General features: G+C 43.0%; 1 protein-coding gene across 1 annotated transcript in view; it reads right to left on the bottom strand.

Annotated features, from left to right (window-relative positions):
* The window catches only part of LOC144692711 (adhesion G protein-coupled receptor D2), a 290,395-nt gene that overhangs the window by 110,707 nt on the left and 152,606 nt on the right, over positions 1 to 27,082 (bottom strand). The window contains exon 20 of the mRNA XM_078561799.1: positions 16,203 to 16,395. Within this exon, the coding sequence (XP_078417925.1) occupies positions 16,203 to 16,395 (193 nt within the window). The remainder of the gene's footprint in view (positions 1 to 16,202; positions 16,396 to 27,082) is intronic.

Raw genomic sequence — 27,082 nt, 5'->3', positions numbered from 1 at the left:
CCATTTCCAGCATATCCCATTTTTGCTGTGGGGTGGGGGGGAAAGGGGGCAGGGTGTGAATCACACTGGCAGGAAAAGCAAACTCAGCAGGGCCATTTGAAATTAGTGCTGAGTTCAAACTCACCCCAGGGCCTTAACACACAGTGTGGGAGTCACGAGTTGATGGAGGAGAAATAAACACTTTTGAAAGGCAGGTAATACCTGTTTAAGTGCCATGACTGTAAGTTATTTAAATCTACAGCCCTTTAAAAATAAACAAAAGATAGGCTGCAGCTGTCAGTTAGAATACAAAAGGACACCATAGGGCTGAATTCTCCAGGTGGTGAGTGGGGGCGGGGCCCGCTCGCCGACACGTAAAATGACACACGGTGATGTTGGGCGGGCGTGCTGGCGTCATTTAGATTTTCAGTTTGCCGGGCGCACAGCCGACTCAGTTGTGCACCCACCGAACTGTCAAAGGCCTATTAAGGCCATTTGAAACCTAATTAACTCAATTAAATGAGCTGCCCATCCAACTTTAAGGTTGGCGGGGGGCAGGCGAAGAGCCCAGGCGGCCTTTGCATTTTTCATGAAACCTCATCCATGGGTGGGATGAGGTTTCATGAAGTGTTTTAAAATCTAATAAAATTCTTTGACATGTCCCACCTCATGTGACAGTGTCACATGAGGGGATATGTTTTAAAAGTTTTTTGTCTCCTTTATTTAAATTTACACATGTCAAACTAATCTCCCTGAGTCACCTCCTTCCTGTGCTCTTCTGCGTGCATGCGCGAAAGAGCGCAGTAAACGACTCAGAAAATCCCCACCCCCCACCTGCACAGGGAGTACACAGCGCTTCCGGGTGAGCATCACAATGGGCGGGCCTTAATTGGCCCACCCACATAAAATGGCGGCGTGGCCCCAATCAAGGGCGCCGATCAGGTTCGCGCCCGCACAACCCACACCCACCCGATGGGGGGGAAATTTTTCCCATACTTCTGGAGTGCATTGATTGACAGGCCTTAAAAAAAAATTACGATCTGTTCCTGCAGTTTCAATAGACTGCATTGTTTAATATCTCAAGGGCTGTTATTATAGCTGAGCCTGTTATAAATGCTTGGCTGTGTTTCAAATGTCCGAAATCATTTATCTCAACAAGTGGCTAAGTTCACATTTTGATTGGTAGTCTTAAAGGATTAGCTGTCTTTGACGTGGTTACTGACAGGAAGTTTGTTTGTTTTTATAACAGATTGACTACTTATCACAATTTAAATCTTTGAATGGGTTTCATGAACGAGTTTTTTTTCTGTATCAAGCATGATTGAGAGCTGTATTACATTGTTAGAAGTTAAAATGTTTCCATCTCCACATGACTCCTAAGGTCTACCCATAATGGATACGGGTGATAGCTATGGAGGTGGTAGGGGGTATAAAGTGGAATGGAGGTGACATTGGGATATAAGGTGCATGGAGGTGGCATGGGGGTGAGTGGGGCGATGAGGGGTGAAGGCTAGGAGGCTTAACAGGCTTTTATAAAACTGGGCCGAAGTCTCAGAGAACCGAGACAAGCTTTCTAACCAGCCTGCTTTGGCACTCGCCTGCCTTCATGGCCATGTCCCCGTTACCACTACCCCCCCCCACCGCCCCCCACCCCCTCCCGGAGTGAAAATCATGCATGCCTGGCTCATTTCCATGGAGACAGATCCGCCAAGTCAGGAGATTTCCCGACTTGAGCCTCCTGCCTCCATGGTAAAAATCTGACCCATTTTTATTGTTCACTAATGTTAGTGAAAAGGTTGACAAGATTCACCATTTTATACATTATTCACAAATTAAAATATATCTCACAATTCCGGTGTGTTACACAAGAGCTAGGATAACTTTTGAGATACGGTATAAACATATGTTCTGGAACCGGCAAGGCTAGAGAATCTGGGATGCTGTTCTTAGAGCAGAGACGGATAAGGAATGATAGAGCAAATAAGAAAAAACTGTTCCCACTGACACTGGTAACCAGAGATACAGATTTCAGATAATTGCTAAAACAACTAGAGGGGAGATGAGTACAAAGTTTTTTAAGCATCGAGTTGTTATGATTTGCACAACCCTGCCTGGTGGAACAACGTTCAGTGGTCTCTTTCAAAAGGGAATTGTATGTATACTTGAAACTGAAAAATTTGCAGGGCTGTGGAGAAAGAGTAGAGCAATGAGACTTTTCGATAACTCTTTCAAACAACCGACTCAGGCATGATTGGATGAATGGCCTCCTTTTGTACTGTATGATGATATGAAATTCATCCCAATATTTGATTAGCCACATTGATAACACGCTCACTTTAACTACATATTGGAGATGCCACCTCTCGATGTAACGTTAAACCAATGCTCTGCTCTTTCAGATAGATATAAAAGAGCCCATGGCAGTGATGTGAAAAACACCAGGGCTGTTATCCCTGGCATCCAGCGAATAATTTTCCCTCAATCAACGTTACAAAATACAGATTATTTGCTCATTATCACAGTGTTGTTTGTGGGAGTTTGCTGTGCACAAATTGGCAGCTCCAGTTCCTGTATTACAATAGTAACTACACTTGAAAGATACTTCATTGGTTGCAAGGCACTTTGGGATATCCTTAGGTCATGAAAGGCACTATTTAAATGCAAATCCTTTTTGTCTTTCAAAGCGATCAAAACACTTTGCATTTAATTAATAATGTGTTACGTTTGGTGCTTCTTAACCTACCCATGAAATTAATAGACACTGTAAACAACAATGCCACCATCTAAGATCAATAGTGCCCGACTTGCTATGTGTGTCACATTCTTGAACCTGGCCACACTATTGGAAGAAACACAGAGCTGAGGCCTGGCTTTTCTCAGAGAAGGAAGTGACCACTCGCCACACTTGTGACCCTCACAATGGCCACCTCAACAGTGGTCACGAAAAATGGCCTGAGAAGATCAGCATGTTGATGCTTTAGGATGGGAAACTGCATTATGCAGAGAGAACCAAAAATAAGGATAGGAAATGAGTTTCAGATTTTATTTTTGTAAATACTGTATTTTCTCCCCACAGCCTCTCATAGTAATACATCTGTGTCAGAATACCACAGAGTCCCACTAGCAGTACTGTCTCCTCATTATGCAATTTTCTCCACCACTAATATAATTCAAAACACATTTAACATGCAGCTACACAGTTCAGGCAGCTTTATGCTGTGCATTGCAGTCTTAGAATTGGTTTCTTAAGGGAATTGATTAAACTCACATATAAACTGATGAAATGTGTAAAGTCTCAGATAATTGCCTTCCGTACCATCATACATTTTAATAACTATAAGCATAATGATCTTTGATCCTGCCAAGAAACTGTATGACATATGCAATCAGGCCTGTGTTATGTATTTTGGTGACCAGCTAGGACATACCGTTTTTATGTCACAAGTGAATCGGGTCATCCAGAAGTGAAGGCATAAGTTGTTTATGCCAAGTAGGTTCACAAAACATGTCAAAACTTTTGTATCTCAACAACAGGCATTTGATGAGAGGAACATATAACAATGTGAATTCTTGCTAATCTGGAGTGTTCAGAATGCAGGCCTGGATTTGATGTGGCCACCAGCTAGACAAACAGTGGAAGACCTGCGTCACTTCTGGGGAGAGGCCTAACCACATTAAGAGCCTCTCACTTCCCAGGGGCTTAGTCCCCAGGAATGGAAATCCTGCTCCCCGAGAGCTGCTGGCCAGGTTGGAGGTGAGCGGGTGAATGTCTCACATCAGCCCCTTCCCACCCCGACTTCATCACAGGAGGGTCTCCTGCCGCTGGCAGACTGACACGTGGCCTCTCACTGTGATGGATTGGGCCTGGCTGCCATGTTTTCCCTTGTCACCAGCTGCACTAAATTCTGCCCACAGTGTCTCTTTTGTGCCAGTCGGGATAATTCAAATCTGCACGGTTCTCAAAGTTTCAAAGTTGCAATACTGGCCCAGACCTTCCGGTCTTCGGATCATTGGAGACCAGACATGCAACCCAAGATGCAAAATGGGACCCTGCAGAAGTCACTAATGGCTGACCTCCACGGGAAATGCCTGGGAAATTTGAACTTCCGATGGGCATTTCCCCTGCTCCCTGGAACCCTCCAAAAAAGTCTCCATCTCTGAGCTGGAGTTGGAGACTTTGGGCAGCTCCAATGTATTTACCCAGAAAATGTTGGACAGAAAAGTCCTAGTCAAATGCTTTGGTAACTACAGAACTGACTCCCCCCTCTCCCACAACTGCCCCACCTGATCCACCAATTAACTCCCCCCAACTCCCTCCCTCCACCAACCCCTGAACTAGCCTTGACCTGACAACTACCCCACCCCCCAACCAACTGACTACCCCCAACTACCCCCCAACCTGACCCAACTAACCACCCGACCAGACCTAACTACCCCACCACCACCTGACTACCTCCCCAACCTGACCTGACTAGCCCCCAACCTGACTGGCCTTCCTGGCCCAACCTAGCTAAACCCCTCGAACCACCTGTCACCTCACCCACTTGCCACCTCACATACCCTACCCACCTGCCACCCTACCCACTTACCTCACCCGCCTTACCCATCCACTCACCCATTCACTAACATTCGCGCTGAACATTTAAACTTACCTTGCGCCAGCTAGTGCCGTAATAAGGGAGCAGGTCTTCCCCCACCCCACCCCCCCACTCCCCCCCCACCCCACCCCATCCCCCCACTCCCCCCCATCCCATCCCCCCACACCCCATCCCCCCACTCCCCCCCACCCCATCCCATCCCCCCCTCCCCATCCCCCCACTCCCCCCACCACCCCACCCCATCCCCCCACCACCCCACCCCATCCCCCCACTCCCACCCCCACCCCATCCCATTCCCCCACTCTTCCCCCACCCCATCCCATCCCCCGGCGCTACAGTGCTGAAATGGAGCACTCTTGACAATGATTGTCACTCCGCGTTTAAGATCCGGCCATTGCTTTGGTGGGACGTCATTACTGTAAAAATGGCTTTCCCAAATTAAAATTGGCCAATGGTTAGAAATAAAATACACAGAAGTAAGGAAGAAAAAAAAAATGAGCCGGCTTGAAAATATGTTCATCCCAATAAATACAGAGTCTCCAGCAACCAGATCTCCTAACAGGGGGTTACACCTTAACAGCTCTTAATGTCAGATATCTGTGCTGCAAGTGGATTTGTTTGAAGGTTCATCCTATATAAACAGTGTCCTTGCCAATAATCTTGCACTCTGGGTGGGTAAAATGCTGTAAAGACAGGTGCAAATCGCAGGATTCTGTCTCAAATTTGTGATTTCCATACATAATGGGTGGGATTTTCTGGTGGCGAGTGGCAAAGCAAGGCAGTTCGTCACCGACCACAAAGTCAGCCTCACTATCTGGGGAATTTCTCCTCGATCACGGCTGCAGTGGGAATGCAACTGATCAGAGCGCTCTGGGCTGGGGAATTCCCAGGGCGGAGAAGCAATTATGTCATCAGGGCTGCCAATCACATCACAGATTTCCACAGATGCACAAAACAGGAAATTAAAAGCAGGAACATCAAATCCAGAGTCAATTAAAAGATTGGGATTTTCACATAGGGCGGCTGTAGAAACTAAAATATTCCGAAAAGACTTTTTTTTTAATTGGCTTAATGAATCCATTCATTAATTATTGAGGGCATGCCACAAGCACCAAATTATTATTATTTTTCCAACAGCAGTTCCTCTGTTGACCAAATTTAATAAATCACTGTTAAAAACCCAGGTCACGCCTGTCACTTTGTTTCTGACAGTAATGTGGGAGCGGGAAAGTTGAAATCCTCTGCGATTTCAGGGATTGGGGCTCTGGGTCCACATTGGCAGCCTGTGTGGGAGCCCAGAGTTTTAAAAAGGTCGCAGCTTCAAGATTTCCGCACGAAACGTGCGCACGCCTGACATCCTGAAGTTGAAGTGGTCAGTTTCGGGGGCTGGTCATGTTGGCGAATGCTGTGACAGTTTACTGTCAAATTCTCCCCGCCATAAAATGGGGGTCCCTTTATGTTAAAGTGCGAGTGTTCTGTACATGGGCATGTATGTTTCAGACAACCATGTGTCGCATTCCCTTCCCTGCCTGCTCTCTTGACATATCATCCCACTCGGTCTATGTGCAAGACTTTTCCACCACAGGTATAACAGACGCAACAACACAGGAACCCAATGTTATTAGACAAGGAAGACATGGGAGGCTGAATTAGATAGATATGGCAGAGCGGTTATCCCTGGCACAGCAGAGTAAAATACAATTCATATTCACATCATTAAATAAGGTGAATCCAAAAAGTTCTAGGAGCTGATCAAACACTAAAGAGGCTTATTTTATTTCCCAGTACACCCTTCCTCTTTGCCCCTGGCGGAAATGGTGTAGCCTGGGATTTAGCACCCCACTATTTTACCTAGCTTGAAATAAGGCCACCCACATCAGAGGAACAGGAGGATATAATTTAAATGGCAAAGATCAGGAGTGCTCCTCCTGGCCCCACAAAGATACCCATGGCCTCCCAACCCAGGTTCCCCCCCACCCCACCCTGATCATGGGTTTTCTCAACCCTCAGCCCCAATTCCTTTCTTACCCTGTGGAGGACTATTTCCCTGGGAAGCCAATGGCAACATGAACAAACCATCCCACAAATTTTAACTCCTGTTCCCTGGTAATGACATCATTACCACTGGTTTTTGAGCAGCAAGAGGCGTCCCAGTGAGGCCCAAGAGTGGAAATCTCTCACATTTCATGTTTCCAAGGGAGTCAGCTGACAACCTGCCTCTCAATTTGGCTCCTGTACCCCCGATTCAGATTTAAATATCCCCAGAGACTACCACAAAAGCTGCAAAAGCAAACACAAGGCCTCAGAGTTATGGGCACCCAAAGACCTCTGTACAACAGTATTATCAATTCCCTACATTATTTTTTTTAAATGTTCCCTTTATCTTCTACATAATGAGAGCAGATTTAGGTTTGACATGGCCCCAATTCTGATGTATCGGTAATTGTAACCATAAAAACTATTTTATTTGTATAACATAACCTGCTTTTAGATACAGTAAGCATCCGTACTTTTTAAAACCAAACCGAATCAAACACTAAGATACTGGGTAATGTTAGAGATGTAATGCAAAATGACACCTGGTATACTGAAATATTTGTAACTCAGATTTCACTGCAAAATATTGGAGTGTATGAGTAGATATAGAGAAGGAATTTTAAATATAAACCTAGTATTATTGACCACAGCAATGAAACAACACATCAAGCATTGTATGTATGTCAAGACATAGAGACTGAAGGAAGAATTAAATGAGAGGAAGGCAGCAATGATCATTGTGGATTTTAGATTAGTCAGTCATGAAGAAGCAAAGCTAAATCAACTCATATTGGGAAGAAGATAATGGAACCACAATCTGATTTTAAAAAGATGCAATTCTTGAGTAAGATTAGGATGCAGAGACATTTTATACAAAACCTGGGACAAACAAACAGATGACATGATGAGGAGCTGAAGAAAAGTCCTCCCAGCAGCTACACTGTTAATTTAGGGCTTGACAGAGTAGATGGTGAGAGCATCTTTCCCCTGGTTTCATTTGGCACTGAGATGGGGAGAAGTTACTTCACTCAGAGGATTGCGAATCTTGGCAATTCTCTAATCTAGAAGTTTGTGGATGCTCCGTCATTGAGTATATTGAAAAAGAAAGAAAGGAGGAGGAACTTGGAGTGGGAGGGGAGGGATCCAGTTGTCGTCATCCACGTTGGCACCAACGACACTGATAGGACTAGAAAGGAGGTTCTTCTGAAAGAATTTGAACAGTTAGGAGATAAATTAAAAAGCAGAACCTCCAAGGTAATAATCTCAGAATTACTACCTGAGCCACGGGCAAACTGGCATAGTGTAAATAAAGCCAAGGAGTTAAATGCGTGGTTCAAAGATTGGTGTGGGAGGAATGGGTTTCAGCTCATGGAGCACAGGCGTCAGTACTAGGGTAGAAGGGAGCTGTTCCGATGAACCATGCTGGGACCAGTGTCCCAGCAAACTGAATAACCAGGGCTGTAGAGAGGGCTTTAAACTAAATAGAGGGGGGTGAGGATTCTGGACAGGGGATACATAGGCTTACAAAGCAAAAGGATATGGCAGCCCTGCAGGGCAGCTATTTAGGTAATGATACCCAGAGTGTGACAGGCAGGGACAGAGTGCACAAACATAAAAAAAAGCAGCAAAATGATGAAAAGAGGGGGGGGGGGAAATGGTAAAAAGGCAAAATTAATGGCTCTTTACTTAAATGTACATAGCATTCGGATCAAAATAAATGAATTAGCGGCACAAATAGAGGTTAATAGGTATGATCTTATAGCCATTACAGAGACATGGTTACAAGGAGATCAAAGCTGGGAGTTAAATATTCAGTATGTGACTTTTTGAAAGGGCAGGGAGAAAGGAAAGGGTGGTGGGGTAGCTTTGTTAGTACAAGATGGATTAAGTACGATAGCAAGAAAGGATCTTGGGTCAGAAGATGTAGAATCCATATGGGTGAAGGTAAGAAATAACAAGGGGAAGACAACACTGGTGGGAGTAGTCTATAGGCCCCCTAACAGTAGCTATTCTGTAGGACAGAGAATAAATCAGGAAATAATGAGGGCATGTACATAAGGCAGTACATTAATCATGAATGACTTTAATCTTCATATAGATTAGGAAAATCAAATTGGCAGACATAGCCACAAGCAAAAATTCATAGAGTGTATTTGGGACAGTTTCCTAGAACAATGTGTTGTGGATCCAACCAGGGATCAGGCTATTTTGGATCTGGTAATGTGTAATGAGGCAGGTTTAATAAATGATCTCAGAGTAAAAGATCCCCTAGGAAACAGTGACCATAACATGGTGGAATTTAGCATTCAGTTTGAGAGTGAGAAACTTGGGTCGGAACCAATTGTGCTAAACTTAAACTACAAAGGAATGAGGACAGAGTTGGCTGGAGTGGACTGGGATAGAATTTTAGCAGAAAAAATGGTTGATGAACAATGGCAGATGTTTGAGAAAATAGTTCATGGCTCACAACAAATATATATCCCAGTGACGAAGAAGGATTCAAGGAATACCACTATGATGGCATAGTGGTATTGTCACTGGACTAGTAATCCAAAAACCGAGGGTAATCTGGGGACCTGGGTTTGAAATCCCACCAAGGCAGATGGTGGAATTTGAATTCTATAAAAAATCTGGAATTAAAATGATGACCATGAAGCCATTGTCAAAACAACATTTGATTCACTAATGCACTAAAGGGAAGGAAATCTGCTGTCCTTACTTGACTCCAGACCCACATCAATGTGGTTGACTCTTAAATGCCCTCGGGGCAATTAGGGTAATAAATGCTGGCTGTGACGCCACATCCCAAACGAATCAAAAAAAATAAACCAACCAAGGAAGTTAAGGATAGTGTAAAATTAAGAGAAAGACATACAATGTGGCAAAGATTAGTGGTACACCAGAGGATTGGGAAAGTTTTGATGACCAAAAAATAAAGAGGGAGAAAATAATTTTTGAGGGTAAACTAGCAAGTAATATAAAAACAGAGAGTAAGAGCTTCTTTTAATATATAAAAAGGAAGAGAGAGACCAAAGTGAACATAGTCCCCTTACAGAATGAAGCTGGGGAATTAATAATGGGGAACCAGGAGATGGCCGAGGAGTTGAATAAATACTTTGCTTCAGCCTTCACGTGTAGAAGACACTAATATCATTCCAATACTAAATAATCAAGGGCAAAAAGAGGGGGAAGAAATAAACACAATACCTATCACTAGAGAAAAAGTACTAGGGAAACTAATGGGGCCAAAGGCTGATAAGTTCCCTGGACCTTACAGGTTGCATCCCAGGGCATTAAAGGAAGTAGCTACAGAGATAGCGGATGCACTAGTAGTGATCTTCCAAGAACCTTTAGATTCTGGAAAAGACCCAGAGGATTGGAAAATTGCCAATGCTTTATTCAGAAAGGGAGGAAGACAAAAAACAGCTAACTATAGGCCAGTTAGCTTAACATCTGTCATTGGGAAAATGTTGGTCTATTATAAAAGGTGTAATTGCACAGCATTTAGAATTACATAATTTAATCAAGCAGAGTCAGCATGGCTTCATGAAGGGGAAATCATGCCTGACAAATTTATTAGAATTCTTTGAGGAGGTAACAAGCAGTGTCGATAAAGGGGAGCCAGTAGATGTACTATATTTGGATTTCCAACAGGTGTTTGATAAGGCACCGCACATAAGGCTACTTAATAAAATAAGAACCCATGGTGTTGGGGGTAGTATGTTAGCATGGATAGAGGATTGGCTAACTAATAGAAGACAGAGAGTTGGGATAAGAGGGGCAGTTTCAGGATGGCAACCTGTAACCAGTGGAGTGCCACAGGGGTCAGTGTTGGGGCCTCAATTACTTACAATATATATTAATGACCTAGGTAAGGGAAGTGAATGTATTATCACCAAATTTGCGGAAGATACAAAAATACATGGGATGATAAGTGGTGAGGATGACACAAGGAGTCTACAGAGGGATATAGACCGGTTAAATGAGTGGGCAAAAGAGTGGCAGATGGAATATAATGTGGGAAAATGTGAGGTTATGCACTTTGGCAGGAAGAGTAGAGGAGCTGAATATTATTTAAATGGAGAAAGACTGTAGAAAGCTGTAGCACAGAGGGATTTGGGAGTCCTTGTGCATGAATCTCAAAAAGCTAACATACAAGTTCAGCAGGTAATAGGGAAGGCAAATGGAATGTTGGCCTTTATTTCAAAGGGAATAGAGTATAAAAATAGGGAAGTCTTGCTAAAACAAACAAGGCACTAGTCAGACCACACCTAGAATACTGTGAACAGTTTTGGTCGCCTTATCTAAGGAAAGATATACTGGCATTGGAGGCAGTCCAGATAAGGTTCATTAGGTTGATTCCGGGTATGGAGGGATTTTCTTATGAGGAGAGGTTGAGTAGGTTGGACCTGTACTCATTGGAATTTAGAAGAATGAGAGGCGTCCTTATTGAAACATATCAGATTCTTAGGGGGCTTGACAGGGTAGATGCTGAGAGATTGTTTCCCCTTGTGGGAGGGTCGAGGACCAGAGGGCATAATCTCAGAGTAAAGGGTCGCTCATTTAAAACAGAGATGAGGAGGAATTTCTTCTCTCAGAGGATAGTTAACCTGTGGAATTCTTTACCGCAGAGGGCTATAGAAGCTGGATCATTAAAGTATATTCAAGACTGAAATAGACAGATTTTTAATCAGTAAGGGAATCTAGAGTTATGGGGAAAAGGCAGGAAAGTGCCATGATCTCATTGAATGGCGGAGCAGACTCAGTGGACCAAATGGCCTACTTCTGCTACATCTTATGGTCTTTTATATATTGCACTTTCCATGACCACCTGACATTGCAAAACACTTTACAGCTAATGAAGTACTTTTGAGGAGCAGCCATTGCTGTAATGGAAGAAAACGGCAGGCAATCTGCGCACAGCAAGCTCCCACAAACAGCAAGGTGATAATGAACAGATATTGTTTTAGTGATGTTAACTGAGGGATAAATATTGGCCAGGAATAACTCCATGGGTTTTTTTACATCCACCCAAGCAGGACATTGGTTTAATATCTCAACTGAAAGACAGCACCTCAAACTGTGCAGCACTTCCACACTACTGCACTGGAACGTCAGCCTTGATTTTTGTTCTAGGACTTGAACCTCCAACCTTGTGATTCAGAGGTAAGCCTGATACCAACTGAGCCAGGGCTGACACTACAGAAGAGAGAGATGGATAGATTTTTGGATATGATGGAATACGGGGACGTTGAGATAGAAGATCAGCCACAATCTTAATGAATAAATTCAAAGCACCGTATGGCCTACTCCTGCTACTATTTCTTATGTTCTTATGATCTTAAGCCATAAGTCAAATTTCGGTTAAGAAATATTCCCACACTTATAGACATTATCTGCAAGCTAACACCAGACAATGATTGGTACAGGTACAGGAGGTATTCCAATCCTTGATGCTCATTGAGTAGTCACCATTACATATTTAAACATGCAGGAAAAACCTATCGCTTTCAGTTACAACAACTTACAATTATACTGCAGTATGGAGCTGGAATTAGACTAGAAAATGGCCACTGAACCATGGAGGGTGACATTAGAAAGGGTGATCAAAAGTTAGCCAGAGCTCAGAATGCAGTCCACAAACTACAAATTCTGTTTTTGATTGTAGTTTGCATAAGGATTTTCTGTTTGCATTTTCGGTTCATCACTCTGTTTACATAGTAAAAGAACTTCTTTTTGTATTAACTTAACTCAGCTTACCTTTTACAACAGATTAATGTGCACTAGGGAAGAAACGTGAATGTTTTATTCAAGGAGTTGAAGTTCATCATTTTAGGGAGTGGGAGTGGGGTCTGATGTGATCTTTCCCCCTGGGACCAAAGGTTTATGCAATTGTGGTATCAGCCTGCTGATTAGTTTGCTTTCTTGATGCTATAATTGTATCAATCACCTGCAGTGATAGACTCAGAACTCAGTTTGTTCCTTTCAATAACCAGGCTATTTTTTTCTTCTTTGGTGGCAGTATTCCATCTTGTTATTATATGATGTTTGTGCTGTGGTAGTGTTAGCTCTGTGTTAAGCATACCTCACTCTGGCATGGCTGCATTTGCCACAGAGGAAGACAGTGGGCTGAGAAGGTGTACGATTTGCTGGCCTCTGTTTTTTCTGGACTCTCTTCTCGGCTAGCTGAGCTTCTCCACTCTCGCCTTCCGAAGCTCTTCCAAAGAGTCAGCCTACAGAGGTCAACGACTGTCTCCCAGTTAAAGTGTTAATGTCCACGGCCTTCATATCTTGTTTGCAGATGTGTTTGTAGCAGAGGTGTGGACACCCAGGAGGTTGTGACCCAGTGGCCAGGTGATCTTTGGGTATGCAGCCATTATCCATCTGAAAAATGTGGCTGAGCCAGCGCAGATGTCACTGACTTAGCAATGTGTGTATGCTGATGGAATTAGCACACACCTGGACCTCTGAGTTGGTGACCTTGCCCTGCTAAGAGATGCCAAGGATACATCTGAGACAGTGAAGATAGAAACTATTCAGCCTTTTCTTCTGTCTAGCTCATGTTGTCCAGGTCTCACCACTGTCCAGGAGTGCGCTGAGGTTGCACTCACAGACTCATAGACTCAGAGTTTGGTGTTCTCAGTCAGGTTGCTGTTCCACACTCTCTTACTCAGCTTGGACATAACAGTTGCAGCTTTTGTGATGTGTGAGCTGATTTCAGTATCAATTGACAGATTGCAGGTGATTGTGGAGCTTAGACGTGAAGCTATCAACAACCTCCAGTGTCTCATTGTCAATGCCGATAGATGGTGGTATGGTAACATCCTAAACCATGACATTTGTCTTCCTGATATTGATGGTCAAACCAAACTCTTTACAGTAGTGGAGAGTCTGTTCATTTGCTGTTGAAGGTGTTCCTCAGAATGGAATGTCAGTGTAGCATCATTAGTGCAGATCAACTCTCTGATGAGGACTTGGCACACCTTTGTCTTAGATCTCAGGCAAGCAACGCTGAACAGCTTTCTGTCAGTGCTGGTATATAAGTAAACACAGTCCATAGGTGACCAAAGTGCATGTGACACAGCAAAGAGCAGAATATGCCAAAGACTGTCAGTGCCAGAAAACAACCCTGTTTGACCCCACTGTGGATCTCAAAGGGTTCCAGTGTTGCCCCATCATAGCTGACCTTACCCATCATGTTGTCATAAAAGATCACTTGGAGCAGCTTCGGTGATCAGCCAATTTTCTCCAGAAGCTTAAATAGGCCGCCTCTGCTTACATGGTCAAATGCCTCGGTGAGATCGATGAAGGCAATTGGCCAGGTTGGATTTGTCCTGCTTTTTGTGGATGGGAAATATTTGGGCAACTTTCCACATTGTCGGGTAGATGCCAGTACAGTGGCAGTACTGGAAAAGCTTGGCTAAGGGCGTGGCTAGTTCTGGAGCATAAGTCTTCAGTACTACAGCCAAGATGTTTTCAGAGCCTATAGCCTTTGCTGTATTCAGTACCTTCAGCCATTTGTTGATATTACCCAGAGTGAATCGAATTGTCCGAAGACGGGCATCAGTAGGAACCTCTGGAAGAGACCAAGATGGATCGTCCACTCAACACTTCTGGCTGAAGATGCTTGCAAACGCTTCAGCATTGTCTCTCCTCCTCTCCTCCTCTCTAGCTCTTCCACCAAGGCATCCAACTCAGCATAACAGGAACATAGGGTATGCTTTCTGCCCTGTTTTGCAAAAATTCAATGTTCTTCTTGCTAACACTGTCTTCTACAATCACTTCCAGCGACAGAGTGCACCATCCCTTTATGAGGTTCAGGCTGACGTTCAGTTGTGCAAAACATTCACTAACTTGGGCCTGCTGCTAAGGGGTGCAGCCACTCAGCAGCACATCTAACACTGGCTGCATCCAGCACTCATGCAAATCAGGAGGCAGTACAAAGTTTGGGTGCTGCCCGCATCAGAAGTAATGGGCATGGATCATTATAGACTGCAATACCCATGTCCATTTTTGAGTCTTGTCCAATTTGCTGGTAGTAAAGTCCAAACAAGGAAATATAAAGCAGGAAATATAAATTATATTTAAAAGATGAACAGAAAGTTAAAATTAAATAAAGATTGGGGAACACAGATGAAACTAAGGGAAAGGGAGAAAAGAGACAGAGGGAAATATTGCTTAAAGATTTTTTTTTTTAAACCTGCCATGCTAATCTTTTTCTGAGGGACTGAGTCTCCACAATTCTCATGTTAATTTTTCAGGACCAGAGAGGTTATTCAGAAGCTCAGAAGTAATTATCACTTAAAAACTCACTCCTGAACACAGCAGCATCAACATTATTTGTCATTTTTAGCACAGAACAAGTGGTCAAGTACAGCAAGTTCACATTGATACAGTCATTTCAAGGCCGAATCTATTGGCAAAGATTGCAACAGCACACTAAATGGAGGAGTGGGACATCTAAGGCAGCAACTTTTGGACTCCCACATTTAACGATGCATGTGTATTTTCCAGTTTACTGTCAGATTTCATCCATTATATAGCCTAATGCTGGCAGGGCAGGTTGAGAGAGCAGTTAATAAAGCGTACGGGATTCTAGACTTTATAAATAGGGGCATAGAGTACAAAAGCAAGGAAGTTATGATAAATCTATATAAAACATTGGTTCAGCCTCAACTGGAGTATTGCATCCAGTTCTGGATGCCACACATTAGGAAGGATGTGAAGGCATTAGAGAGGTTGCAGAAAAGATTCAGGAGAATGGTGCCAGGAATGAGGAACTTCATTTACTAGATAGACTGGAGAAGCTGGGGCTGTTCTACTTAGAGAAGGTTGAGAAAAGATTTGATAGAGGTATTCAAAATCATGAGGGATGTGGACAATATAAATAGGGAGGAACTGTTCCCATTGGTTAGGTTCAAGAACCAGAGGACACCAATTTAAGGTGATTGGCAAAAGAAGCAATAGCTACATGAAGAAAACTTTTTTCTAAACACAGCGAGTGGTTAGGATCTAGAATGCAGTGCCTGAGAATGTCGTTGAGGCAGATTCCATCGTGGCTTTCAATAGCGATTTGGATCGTTCTCTGAAGAGGAAAGAATTGCAGGGCTAAAGGGAAAAGGCTGTGGGATGGCACGAGGTCAATTGCCCTTACAGAGAGCCAACACAAACACGGTAGGGCTGAGTGGCCTGCTTCTGTACTGCAACCATTCTATGATTCTTTGATGATTTTATGATATCTTCACTATAATTTCTGATATTATTCATTCTCTGATATCCTACAAACTCCAATAATGCTCACCATCTGATGGGTATACGCTCTGTAATACCCTATAACCGTCATTAAAGAGAATCCATATGAAACAATCTCTTGTTTGGCTCCACATATAGCAAGTGCACCACTACATTTGGGAAACAGCCTGATAGTTTACTGAATCCCACATTTTCCAGATATTTATGAGTGCTTTCACTGAATAATTCAATATTCCGATCACTTTACATTGACATTTTATTTGATATTTCTGAAAAAAAGCTGCGCATAAATAGACAACAGCACAACTCAAAAGACACAGTTGAAACAAAACTCACTCTCATTAGCAGCAGCTGGATTTTCATATATGACACTGTTGTCATAGAAGGACATTTTGCAGATGCCTTGCAGGTTGACTCCATCTGTAACCTGTAGCCCATCATCTTTAGCAAGGCTCTCCGACCCTGTCACAGGTGAGCTGGCAGGTCTGGAGCTGGTCAACGAGCTCGACGGTCGAGACGTAGCGCAATTCTGTAAAACATGGTGCAAAATAAGGTTTGTCTTATTTGTTGGGCCCACTGAACTCACATTCAGGATCAGATTTTAACCCTTCGATAACTTTTAAGTCGGACCGCGGCTGCAAAAACAAATTGCCCGATTTCATTTTTTTTAACATGCAACACTGCAAAAGAGGCTTGTTTGTTCTTAAAATAAAAAAGGGTAAAAAATGCATTGAAATTCTGGAAAGCAGAAATCAAAACAGAAAATTCTAGAAATACGCAGCAGGCCAGTCAGTGTCTATAAAGAGAAAGAACAGGTTTATTGCTACCTCCGGTGAGTACACTGTAAAGGGTATTCAGTCTTCAAATGGCAGTCATTCATTTGTATCAGTTAATGGCGCTTCACAAAATTAATTGAAAGCTAGAAATATTGATGGGAGACATATAGGTAGAAAGAGGGATGAGATCCTGAAAGCAGGCTTTAGGGACTTGGGAAGGAAACTAAAAAGTAGGATCTCACAGCAGTAATCTCAGGATTACTCCCAGCGCTTCAGACTAGTGAGCATAGGAATAGGAGGACTGATCGACTGAGCGCATGGCTGGAGAACTGGTGCAGGAGGGAGGGCATCAGATTTCTGAGGCATTGGGACCGGTTCAGGGGCAGGTGGGACCTGAACAAGATGGGCAGGTTACACCTTAATGGGACTGGAACTAATATCCTCACAGGGAGATTTGCTAGTGCTGTTGGGAAAGGTTTTAACTAGCTTGTCGTGGGGTGTAAACCTGAGGGGTAGTTCAAATTGGAAGGAAGTAAAGCTGGTAACAGGAAGTAGAAAAGTAGCAAGCGAAATTAGAAGGCAAGTGAAACAAAGGCAAGCATCAACTAAGCTTAGAATGAGGAATAATGTTAAAAAGACAAAGATAAGGGCACTTTACCTGAATGCACAAAGCATTCACAACAAGGTCAATGATTTAAAAGCACAAATAGAGGTAAATGGATATGATCTAATTGCCAAAACTGGGAACAGAATATTCAAGGATATTCGACATTTAAGAAAGACAGGCATTAAGGGAAAGGGAGTGGTGTTGCGCTGATAGTAAGGGATGGGATCAGCACATTCGTAAGGGAGGATCTCAGATCAGAAGAACAAAATATGAAATCTGTTTGGATGGAGCTAAGAAACAGCAAAGGACAGAAAACATTGGTAGGAGTTGTTTATAGGCCATCAAACAGTGGTGGCAATGTGGGGCATAGCATAAATCAGGAGATTAGAGAGGTATGTAGAATGGGTAATACAGTAATCATGGATGACTTCGATCTGCATATAGATTGGGTAAATCTAATGAGCACCAATGCTGGGGAGGACAAGCTTCTGGCGTGTGTTAGGGATGGTTTTCTAGTGCAGTATGTTGAGAAATCGATGAGAGAACAGGCTATTTTTCATCTAGTATTATGTAACGAGAAAGGGCTAATTAATAATCTTACTGTAAAAGAACCTTGAGGGATGGGTGACCATAACATGACAGAATTTTACATTATGTTTGAAAGTGAGATAGTTCAATCTGAAGCCAGGGTGTTAAATTTGAACAAAGGAAATTATAAAGATATTAAGTAGCAAATTGGCTGAAGTGGATTAGGAAAATGAAATAAAAGGTATAACAGTATGTAGGCAATAGATAGTCTTTAAAGAATTATTACAGAGTTTACAGCAACTACACATTCTTTCAAAGCACAAAAACCCAAAAAGAAAAGTCAGTCAAACATGGCAAACAAAGGAAGTTAAGGATTGTATAAGAGTAAAAGAAAAAGCCTATGAAGTTGCCAGAAATAGTAGTAAACCTGAGGATTGGGAGGATATTAGAATACAGCAAAGGAGGGCCAAGAAACTTGTTTTTTTATTTGTTCATGGGATGTGGGCTCACTAGCCAGGCCAGCATTTATTACCCATCCCTAGTTGCCCTAGTTCAGAGGCCATTTAAGAGTCAACCACATTGCTGTGGGTCTGGAGTCACACGTAGGCCAGACCAGGTAAGGGTGACAAATTTCCTTCCCTAAAGGACATTAGTGAACCAGATGGTGAACCAGAAAGGGAGAATAGAATACGAATGTAAACTAGCAAAAACATAAAAAACAGACTGTAAAAGCTTCTATAGGTATATAAAAAGGAGACATTTGGCTAAGACAAATGTGGGTCCATTACAGGCAGAGTCAGGAGAATTTATAATGGGGAATAGAGAAATGGCAGAGAAGCTAAATAATTACACGGGCGTGATGAGGTTTCATGAAGTGTTTATTAATTAAATAAAATGTGTTCTGAAAATTCATAAACATGTCCCAGCTCATGTGACAATGTCACATGAGAGGACATGTCTGAGTAATTTAATTTTTTATTTTTAGCGATGTTTTGTTGTTAAACTAATCTCCCTGAAGCAGTTCCGTGCCTCAGGGAGATATCTGCGCACTTTTGCGTGCATGCCCCGACTCTCCCTTCTCCCCCCGCCTGTACAGGGAGCGCTAAGCACCTCCAGGTGCGCGTCATGCTGGGTGGGCCTTAATTGGCCTGCCCACGCAAAATGGCAGCACGCAGCCCATCGTGGATGGCGACTGGCTATGCGCCTGCCCGCATCCGCTCCCGATCTGCCCGCCCGCCCGATGGGGAGAAAATTCTCCCCATGGATTTTCAGAAGGCTTTTGATAAAGTCCCCCAGCAGGCCGATTAACAAAATTAAAGCACGGGGATAGGAGGTAAGATACTGGCATGGATTAAGAATTGGCTAACAAGCAGAAACCAGAGTAGGAATGAACGGGTCATTCTCACATTGGCAGGCTGTGACTATGGGTACCACAAGGATCGGTACTTAGGCCCCAGCTGTTCACAATATATATCAATGATTTGGATGTGGGGACCAAATGTAATATTTCCAAGTTCACGGATGACCCAAAGCTAGGTGGGAATGTGTCTTGTGAGGAAAATGCAAAGTGGCTTCAAGATGATTTTGACAGACTTATTGAGTGGGCAAGACATGGCAGATGGAATATAATGTGGAAAAATGTTAGGTTATCCACTTTGGTCGGAGGAAAAAATGTGCAGCATATTTCCTAAATGGTAAGAGATTAGAAAGTGTAAAAGCACAAAAGGACCTGGGTGTCCTCGTCAACAAATCACTTACAACTAACATGCAGATACAGCAGCAATTCGGAAGGCTAATGGTGTGTTAGCATTTATCGCAAGAGGATTTCAGAACAGGGTGAAGTTTTGCTTCAATTGTACAGAACCGAGGTTGGACCACACCTGGCATTGTGTGTGCAGCTTTGGACCCTTTACATTAGGAAGGATATTATTGCCATAGAGGGGGTGGAATGAAGGTTCTCCAGACTTATTCCTGGGATGGGCGGGACTGTCCTATGAAGAGAGATTGGAGAAACTGGGCCAGTATTCTCTAGAGTTTCGAGGAATGAGAGGTGATCTCATTGAAACCTACAAAATACTTAAAGGGATAGACAGGGTAGGTGCAGGTGAGATACTTGCCCTGGTTGGGGAGTCTAGAACCAGTGGACACAATTTCAAGGTCAGGGGCAAGCCACTTAGGACCGAGATGAGGAGAAATCTTTTTACTCAGAGGGTTGCGATTACTTGGAATGCTCTATCCCAGAGGGCTGTGGAAGCTCAGTCATTGATTATGTCTAAGGCCGAGATTGACAGATTTCTAAATACCAGTGACATAAAGGGATATGGTGATAGTGTGGGGAAAAGGCACTGAAGAGGATGATCAGCCAGGATCGTATTGAATGGCGGAGCGGGATGGATGGGCTGAATGGCCTGCTCCTAATAGCAAACATGACTGCAGATATCATTACCCAAAAACAAATCCCAGGGTCTAAAGTATTCAATGCAACTATAGTTATTTTAGATTGCATTGCTGTTTTAGTACATATAGTATTATTTTCTACTTGCAACTTGATCCCAAACTTATGCTTTTTCCCCCCAAATCTTAGTCATGACATACAGTTTTTCCATATTTCTTATGATACAGCCACAGCATGAACATTTAATCAATACTGTGCACTGCTTTAAACACAGTACACTTGAAGAGCTACTTTGAGAATAAAGCTGAAAATGGAGAATATTAACTTAGCAAGACTGCACATTCATTGTTTAATTCTTCTTGTATCTTGTCATAACTTGAATTAGGACCAAAAACTAATCTGCTTCCAATTTAATTCCATATTTCATTCTTGTCATAACACCGTGTGGCAAGTATTGGAAGACTATCATTTTTTATTGTGAATATGTCGCAGGACAGCTTTATTTCATGAAGCAATTTGACATTGTGCCTACCACCTGCAGGTCACTTAGGTCATCTACCACTGCAGGTCCTGCCAGGTAAGACGGCTTTTTCAGCATCAGCTCTATTTCAGTCCATAAAATGAAAAGTACAAAGTCGTGAATCTTATGCTTTCAAATCCATGTCCGTTGGAATATGACCTACAGTATAAATCACCGTACAAAGACCACAATAACTAACATCAGCACAGTCTTCTCTGAAATGCAAATGTCTGCTGTGATGGTGTAAATCTTTAACACTGGACTATGACACCATCAACATGAAAACAGGAAAGGAGAAACAAATAAAAAATAACACCTTCTATTTAGCAGTCATTTAAAAAGTGCACAGGAGCTAAATGAGGGTAGAATATTGCTGGCCAATAGCCTAATATCAAAAAATAGGCAAAGTTTAGAATATCTCATGAAACAGTAAATTAGAACAAACTGATTTCAACCTCTACTTTGAAGACTGTCGTGTCCCAGAGCAGGAGTGACCATGTTTTTGGCTTCATGTATCATACGTAAATGTTAAATCCATGTTCATTAATTTACATGGATCTCAAGGTGTTGATGCCAACAGACGTTGGTGCTATGAGTTAGAATGTTTCCATCAATGAGGCAAAACAATACCTAAAATCTCCAGGCTAACAAATTACAAACAGGGGGAAAAAAAAAATCAGAATTTAAGAAACACAGGCATAAAATGGAGCACAGTTACCTGGGCTTTGAAGGTCAGACAGCTCGGGCTTGGGTGGGCTTGAACAATCATGGATGATTGCTTACAAACACTATTAATGGTTATTCATTCATCTGTCTCCCGGCCAATGTTAGAAAGACGAATGAAAATTTTACTGCATTGCCCATCAAAAATACTGTAGGAACATCCCTTTTAGATCTGTTTTACAATCATTTCATATACTGAAGATGTACAGGAGTTTGATCATTCTATAATGGGGAGTGGAGACACTTATTTCCACATTGGGACTCTCTTATCCATTCTTCGGGTGTGGACATAACTGGAAAAACCTACATTTATTACCCTATTAGTTGTCCTTGAGAAGGTGGTCGCATAATGCTGTTAAGCAGTAAGTTCCAGGATTTTGACCTAGTGACAGTGAAGGGTGGCGATATCTATCCACATCAGGATGGTATGTGACTTGGAGAGGAAGTTGAAGGTGATGGCTTTTCCATGCACCTGTTGTCCTTGTTCTTCTAGGTGATGAAGGTCATGGGTTTGGAAGATGCTGTTGAAGAAGCTTTGGTGAGTTACTGCAGTGCATCCTATAGATAGTACCCACTGCTGCTACGGTACACAGATGGTTTAAGCTAGTGGATGGGTGCCGATCCAGCGGACTGCAGTGTCCTAGATAATGTCCAGCTTCTTATTTTTTGTCGCAGTTGTACCTATCCAGGCAAGTGGAGAATATTCCATCACACTCCTGATCTGTAGGTTGGAGGTGCTGGAAAGGTTTTGGGCAGTCAGGAGGTGAGTCACATGGCAAATCCTTTCATGTGATTTTCCCCCTAATCTCAAAAATTGTGAATGGGACAGGTAAAGAAACAAAAGATGGGTCCTGAGAAGGTGTTAATCACAGAGCAATGAACAGTTGTTGCCCGAAAGCAAAAATGAGAAAAAAAACATGACTAAGGCCAACACATACAAAGGTGGGGGGTAAGGGATGTTGGGGTTGGGGTAAGAGATTACAATCTGAAATTGTTGAACTGACAGCCTTCCGGGCTCAACACTGAGCTCAACAATTCCAGACTGTAATCTCGACCCCCACCTCCCCTATTTAGTTTCTCTCTCAACAGACGGCAGCAAATTTTCCTTTTGCCAGTTGACTGGCAGTTCTCTATCTAACCAGTGATCCTACTGAGGTTTGAAATAGATACTTTTGGTTCTTCCGGATTAGCTTGATGATAATTTATAACATGCTGAGGGTAACTATCCAATGGCAGGCACTCCCTCATGTGATTGGACGCAGAAACCTTTATCTGCAACGTCAGCCCATCATTTTTTTGCCTGCTCTTTACGGGAGCAATGCGTGCAAAATAAAAGCTCATGGTGTAGGGGGTATCATACTGACATGCATAAAGATCGGCTAGCTAACAAGAAACAGAGAGTGGGCATAAATGAGCAATATAACAATTGGTGTGCCATAGGGATCAGTGCTGGGGCCTCAACTTATTACAATTTATATAAATGACTTGGACGAAGGCACCAGAGGTATGGTTGCAAAATTTGCTGATGACACAAAGATATGTAGGAAAGTAAGTTGTAAAGAGAACATAAGGACGGTATAAGAGGACATAGATAGGTTAAGTGAGTGGGCAATGATTTGACAAATGGAGTATAATATGGGAAAATGTGAAATTGCCTATTATGGTAGGAAGAATTAAAAAAACATATTTTCTAAACGGTGAGAGATTGTAGAGCTCTGAGACGCAGGGGGATTTGGGTGTCCTGAATCTCAAAAGGCTAATGTGCAGATACAACAAGTAATTAGCAAAGCTAATAGAATGTTACTGTTTATTGCAAGGGGAATTGAATACAAGAGTAGGGAGGTTAGGCTTCAGTTGTACAGGGCATTGGTGAGACCACATCTGGAGTGCTGTGTACAGTATTAGAAATGCATTGGAAGTATTTCAGAGAAGGTTTACTAGGCTATTACCTGCAATGGGCAGGCTGTCTTATGAGGAAAGGTTAGCTAGTATTCACTTGAGTTTAGAAGAGTAAGAGGCGACTTGATTGAAACATATACGATTCTGAGGGGTCTTGACAGGGTGGATGTGGAGAGGATGTTTCCTCTTCTGGCAGAATCTAGAACTAGGGGTCACTGTTTCAAAATAAGGGGTTGACCATTTAAGCCAGAGATGAGGAGACATTTTTTTCTCTCTGAGGGTCGTGAGTCTTTGGAGCTCTCTTCCTCAAAAGGCAGTGGAAACAGAGTCTTTAAATATTTTTAAGGCAGAGCTAGATAGATTCTTAAGAAATAAGAGGTGAAACGTTATTGAGGGTAGGCAGGAATGTGGGGTTGAGGTTACAATCAGATCAGTCATGATCTTATTGAATGGCAAAGCAGGCTCGAAGGACCTACTTCTGCTCCTAACCCATATGTTGGTATGTTCACCACATCAATCTGAAGTATACCTAATGAACATTCAGCTCCCTTCCAACTTCCAGAAAGTATCCCACTGGGGATACACTTAGACAGGAAGTAAAACGGTGACGAGGGTAGTTCTTGTTATTCCTGTTAATGATTACATACATTTGGAATAGGGTTGTTGTAACAATAATTTCATGGATTTGGTGTTATTATTATTGTTAACATTTGTAGTGAAGTGACAGCAAGGTTCATGAGGCTTGACTGAAGGAAGGCAATCAGATGGTGGTATAGAGACTGTGCTGATAAGGATTGAGGATCTGCTGGTGTATTGGGATGGAACTGTGCTTCACACAAAGCATTTTTGGATGAGTAGCTCTGAGAGCTCTGGCAGTTAAGGACTCCAGGCTGCCCCTACTCTTACACTTCCTTCTCCTCCTCCTATTAACTATTTAAAGCAATTCACTGAGGCATGTGATCTCTGCCATAAACACAAAACATAAATACACTGTTGACAGGTTAATGACCTAGGAGCAAATGGTAGCAAAGGGACTGGTCCTTCAGCATTGTGAAGTTATGCAGCACATGACCATAAATTTGGATGGTCAGGGGTGTACTCCTCCTTAACCATCCGGGCAGGGGGAGTGTTTCTTAAGCACACCAATATTCTGTTCAGTGATATTTCTGGGGTTGGTATGACTCTAGTTATAAGCTAGTTCTACTTCTGTGCCCAGGTTCCTGACAAGGATCACAAGCCATGGTTGAAAGGAATAGCTCTTAATGTCACACAGTAGCCAGCCTATGATCTAATGGCCTGCTCAGAAGAAAGGCAGCATAGAGAATTCACACAGGATGAATGAAACATGACTGCAGCAGAACACCAGGCACTGCCCCACATGATGAGCTGACTGTGGTTACAAACGAGCTGGACATTGAGGGAGCGGAAACTCTTTCCATTGAGACAGAAGAGCACGCAAGAAAATATAGATGCAGTTTATGGCATCTTGGACCTGGGGGAATCTTACAATGTGGGGCAGCCTGACACTCTCTCGTTCCGGCTCTCGAATGAGATTCAAACCGAGGTCCCATCTGCCTGCTCGAGTGGATCGAAAAGACCCCATGTCACTATCTAAAGAACAGCAGGGAAGTTATCACCGGTGTCCTGGCCAATCTTTATTCCTCAATAAACTTCACAAAAAACAGGTTGTCTGGTCATTATCACGTTGCTGTTTGTGAAAGTTGGCTGTGCTTCCTACATTACAACAGTGACTACACTTCAAAAACAAGTACTTCATTGGCTGTAAAGCACTTTGAGATGTCTGGTGGTTATGAAAAGGGCTATATAAATGCAAGCCTTTCATTTCTTCTTTTTCTGCTTCAATCTGTTCTTGGTGGGGGGGGATGGGTGGTGTTGATGCTTCTCCTGGGATAAAGAGCTGTGGTGACTTCCCTCATAGAGCAACACACAGCGACCTGGGATATATCACTGATGCAGCTTGGAATGAGCCTGTGGTGTAAAAGTTAAGTGACTTTGACAATCAAAGGCAGTTTGGAGTTCCAACCGTGGCTGCAGGAAGTGACATCGCTCATTGACAGGCTCCTTGGTGAAGCACAGGCCTCTCACACACTGCTCCTCAGTGAAATTCAGTTATTAGAAATATTCTCTAAAGACCCACTATGGATTTGGTCACCTGCGTAGTGATCATTTCCTCTCTTCTCCTCCCAGCTGCTCCTGCACTCTCCTATCTTCTCCACTGCTCCCCCTTCTCCTCTAGAAGACCTACCAGGCCACTCATGACTGCAAAGCACACTGAACTTGTCCGGCACCAACAGATGTCTGTTCCCAGAAGTCAGAATTCAGTGGTGGAATGCAGAAAATAGCCACAGGTAAGGCCCAGAAGTTAGCCAGCAGCCTATGAGGACAAACCAGCAATTAACCTGCAGGAAGCAGATGAGCCCTTTAAAAATATTGCTGCAGGGTCTTTCCTGCCTGCTAGTTGCCACAACGTGCTGGGCAAGTTATTCATGTGGTGAGTTAAGCTCCTGTTTCACGGCAAATGTGCTTTGGTCATCATGGCATTGGCAAGATGAACAAAAATGACAGTGGTTACTGAAACTTTGTGCCCAGCACGGACTTTGTGTCACCAACATCTTCTTCCAGATACTGGCATAAGGTGTCATGGTGCCATCCGAGATCCAGCCATTGCCACTAACTTGACCTGATAATCACCAGAAGATACGATCTGTCCGATGTTCTGCAAACCTGCACCTATCACGGCGCAGATTGTAATAATGATCACTTGTCTGTCAGTAGCAGGGCAAAGGTGCAACCACGGAAAATACTCAAACCCAAAAACAATGCTATGCCAAGTAGCAACGTTCCATGCACAAGGGATGATGACAAATGTCATAAGTTCTAAGAATTTCTTGGGCACCTGAAGGCTCACCAGATAATGCTGCTGAAGCATGGAAGTCTCTGCCGTCATTTGTCTATGAAGCTGCAGTGACCACCTTTGGCAAAGAAAGAAACAGGAACAAAGATGGGTTCGAGACCTACCTTGCAGAAATGACTCCTGTCATTGAAGTGAAGAGTGCAGATCAACTGGCTTACAACCTGTGTCCAAACCCTGAAGCATGTGACAATCATACACCAGCAAAGGCAGTTGTGCAGAAGACAGCAAGGTACTGGGTTAATCTAAGCAAAGAAATGCAATCTTGCCAATGACAATGGTAACCTTTGCGCTATGATGGTATCAAAAGAGCACTTGGCTCAACCATCACCAAAGTTGCTCCTTTGAAATCCACAAATGGGGAAGTATTCACTAACAGGAACAAGCAAATGACCTGCTGGATAGAGCAGTACTCTGAACTATACTCACGTGAGACAGATATCTCTCTGCCTCTGCTTGATGATCTTCTGTAGCTACCTGTCATGTATGTGCTTGATGAGGAACCCTCATTACTTGAGCTTGAAAAGGCCTTTGGCTTTCTATAACAAGAAAGTATCTGGAAAGGATGGAATACCAGCTGAGCTATTCAAGTATGGGAAGCCCCACCTGCTAATATACCTCCAGGGCATTCTCCTCCTCAGCTGCAGAGAAGGTTCTGTCCCATGAATGTGTGTGATATGCAAACATCATCAAGAACAAAGTCAATTGAAGGGATTGCAACAACTACCAGGGCATCTAACTCCTCAGCGTCACTGTGAAGGCCTTTGCCAGACTCATTCTAATTAGGCCCCATTGTCCAGACAACAGAATATACCCAGAGGCAGAATGTGGCTTCA

This window comes from Cetorhinus maximus, chromosome 17 (genome assembly GCF_964194155.1).
Source record: "Cetorhinus maximus chromosome 17, sCetMax3.hap1.1, whole genome shotgun sequence".
Taxonomy (NCBI): Eukaryota; Metazoa; Chordata; class Chondrichthyes; order Lamniformes; family Cetorhinidae; genus Cetorhinus; species Cetorhinus maximus.
Note: the sequence above shows the minus strand (reverse complement) of the source record. Positions and strands in the feature narration are given on the sequence as shown.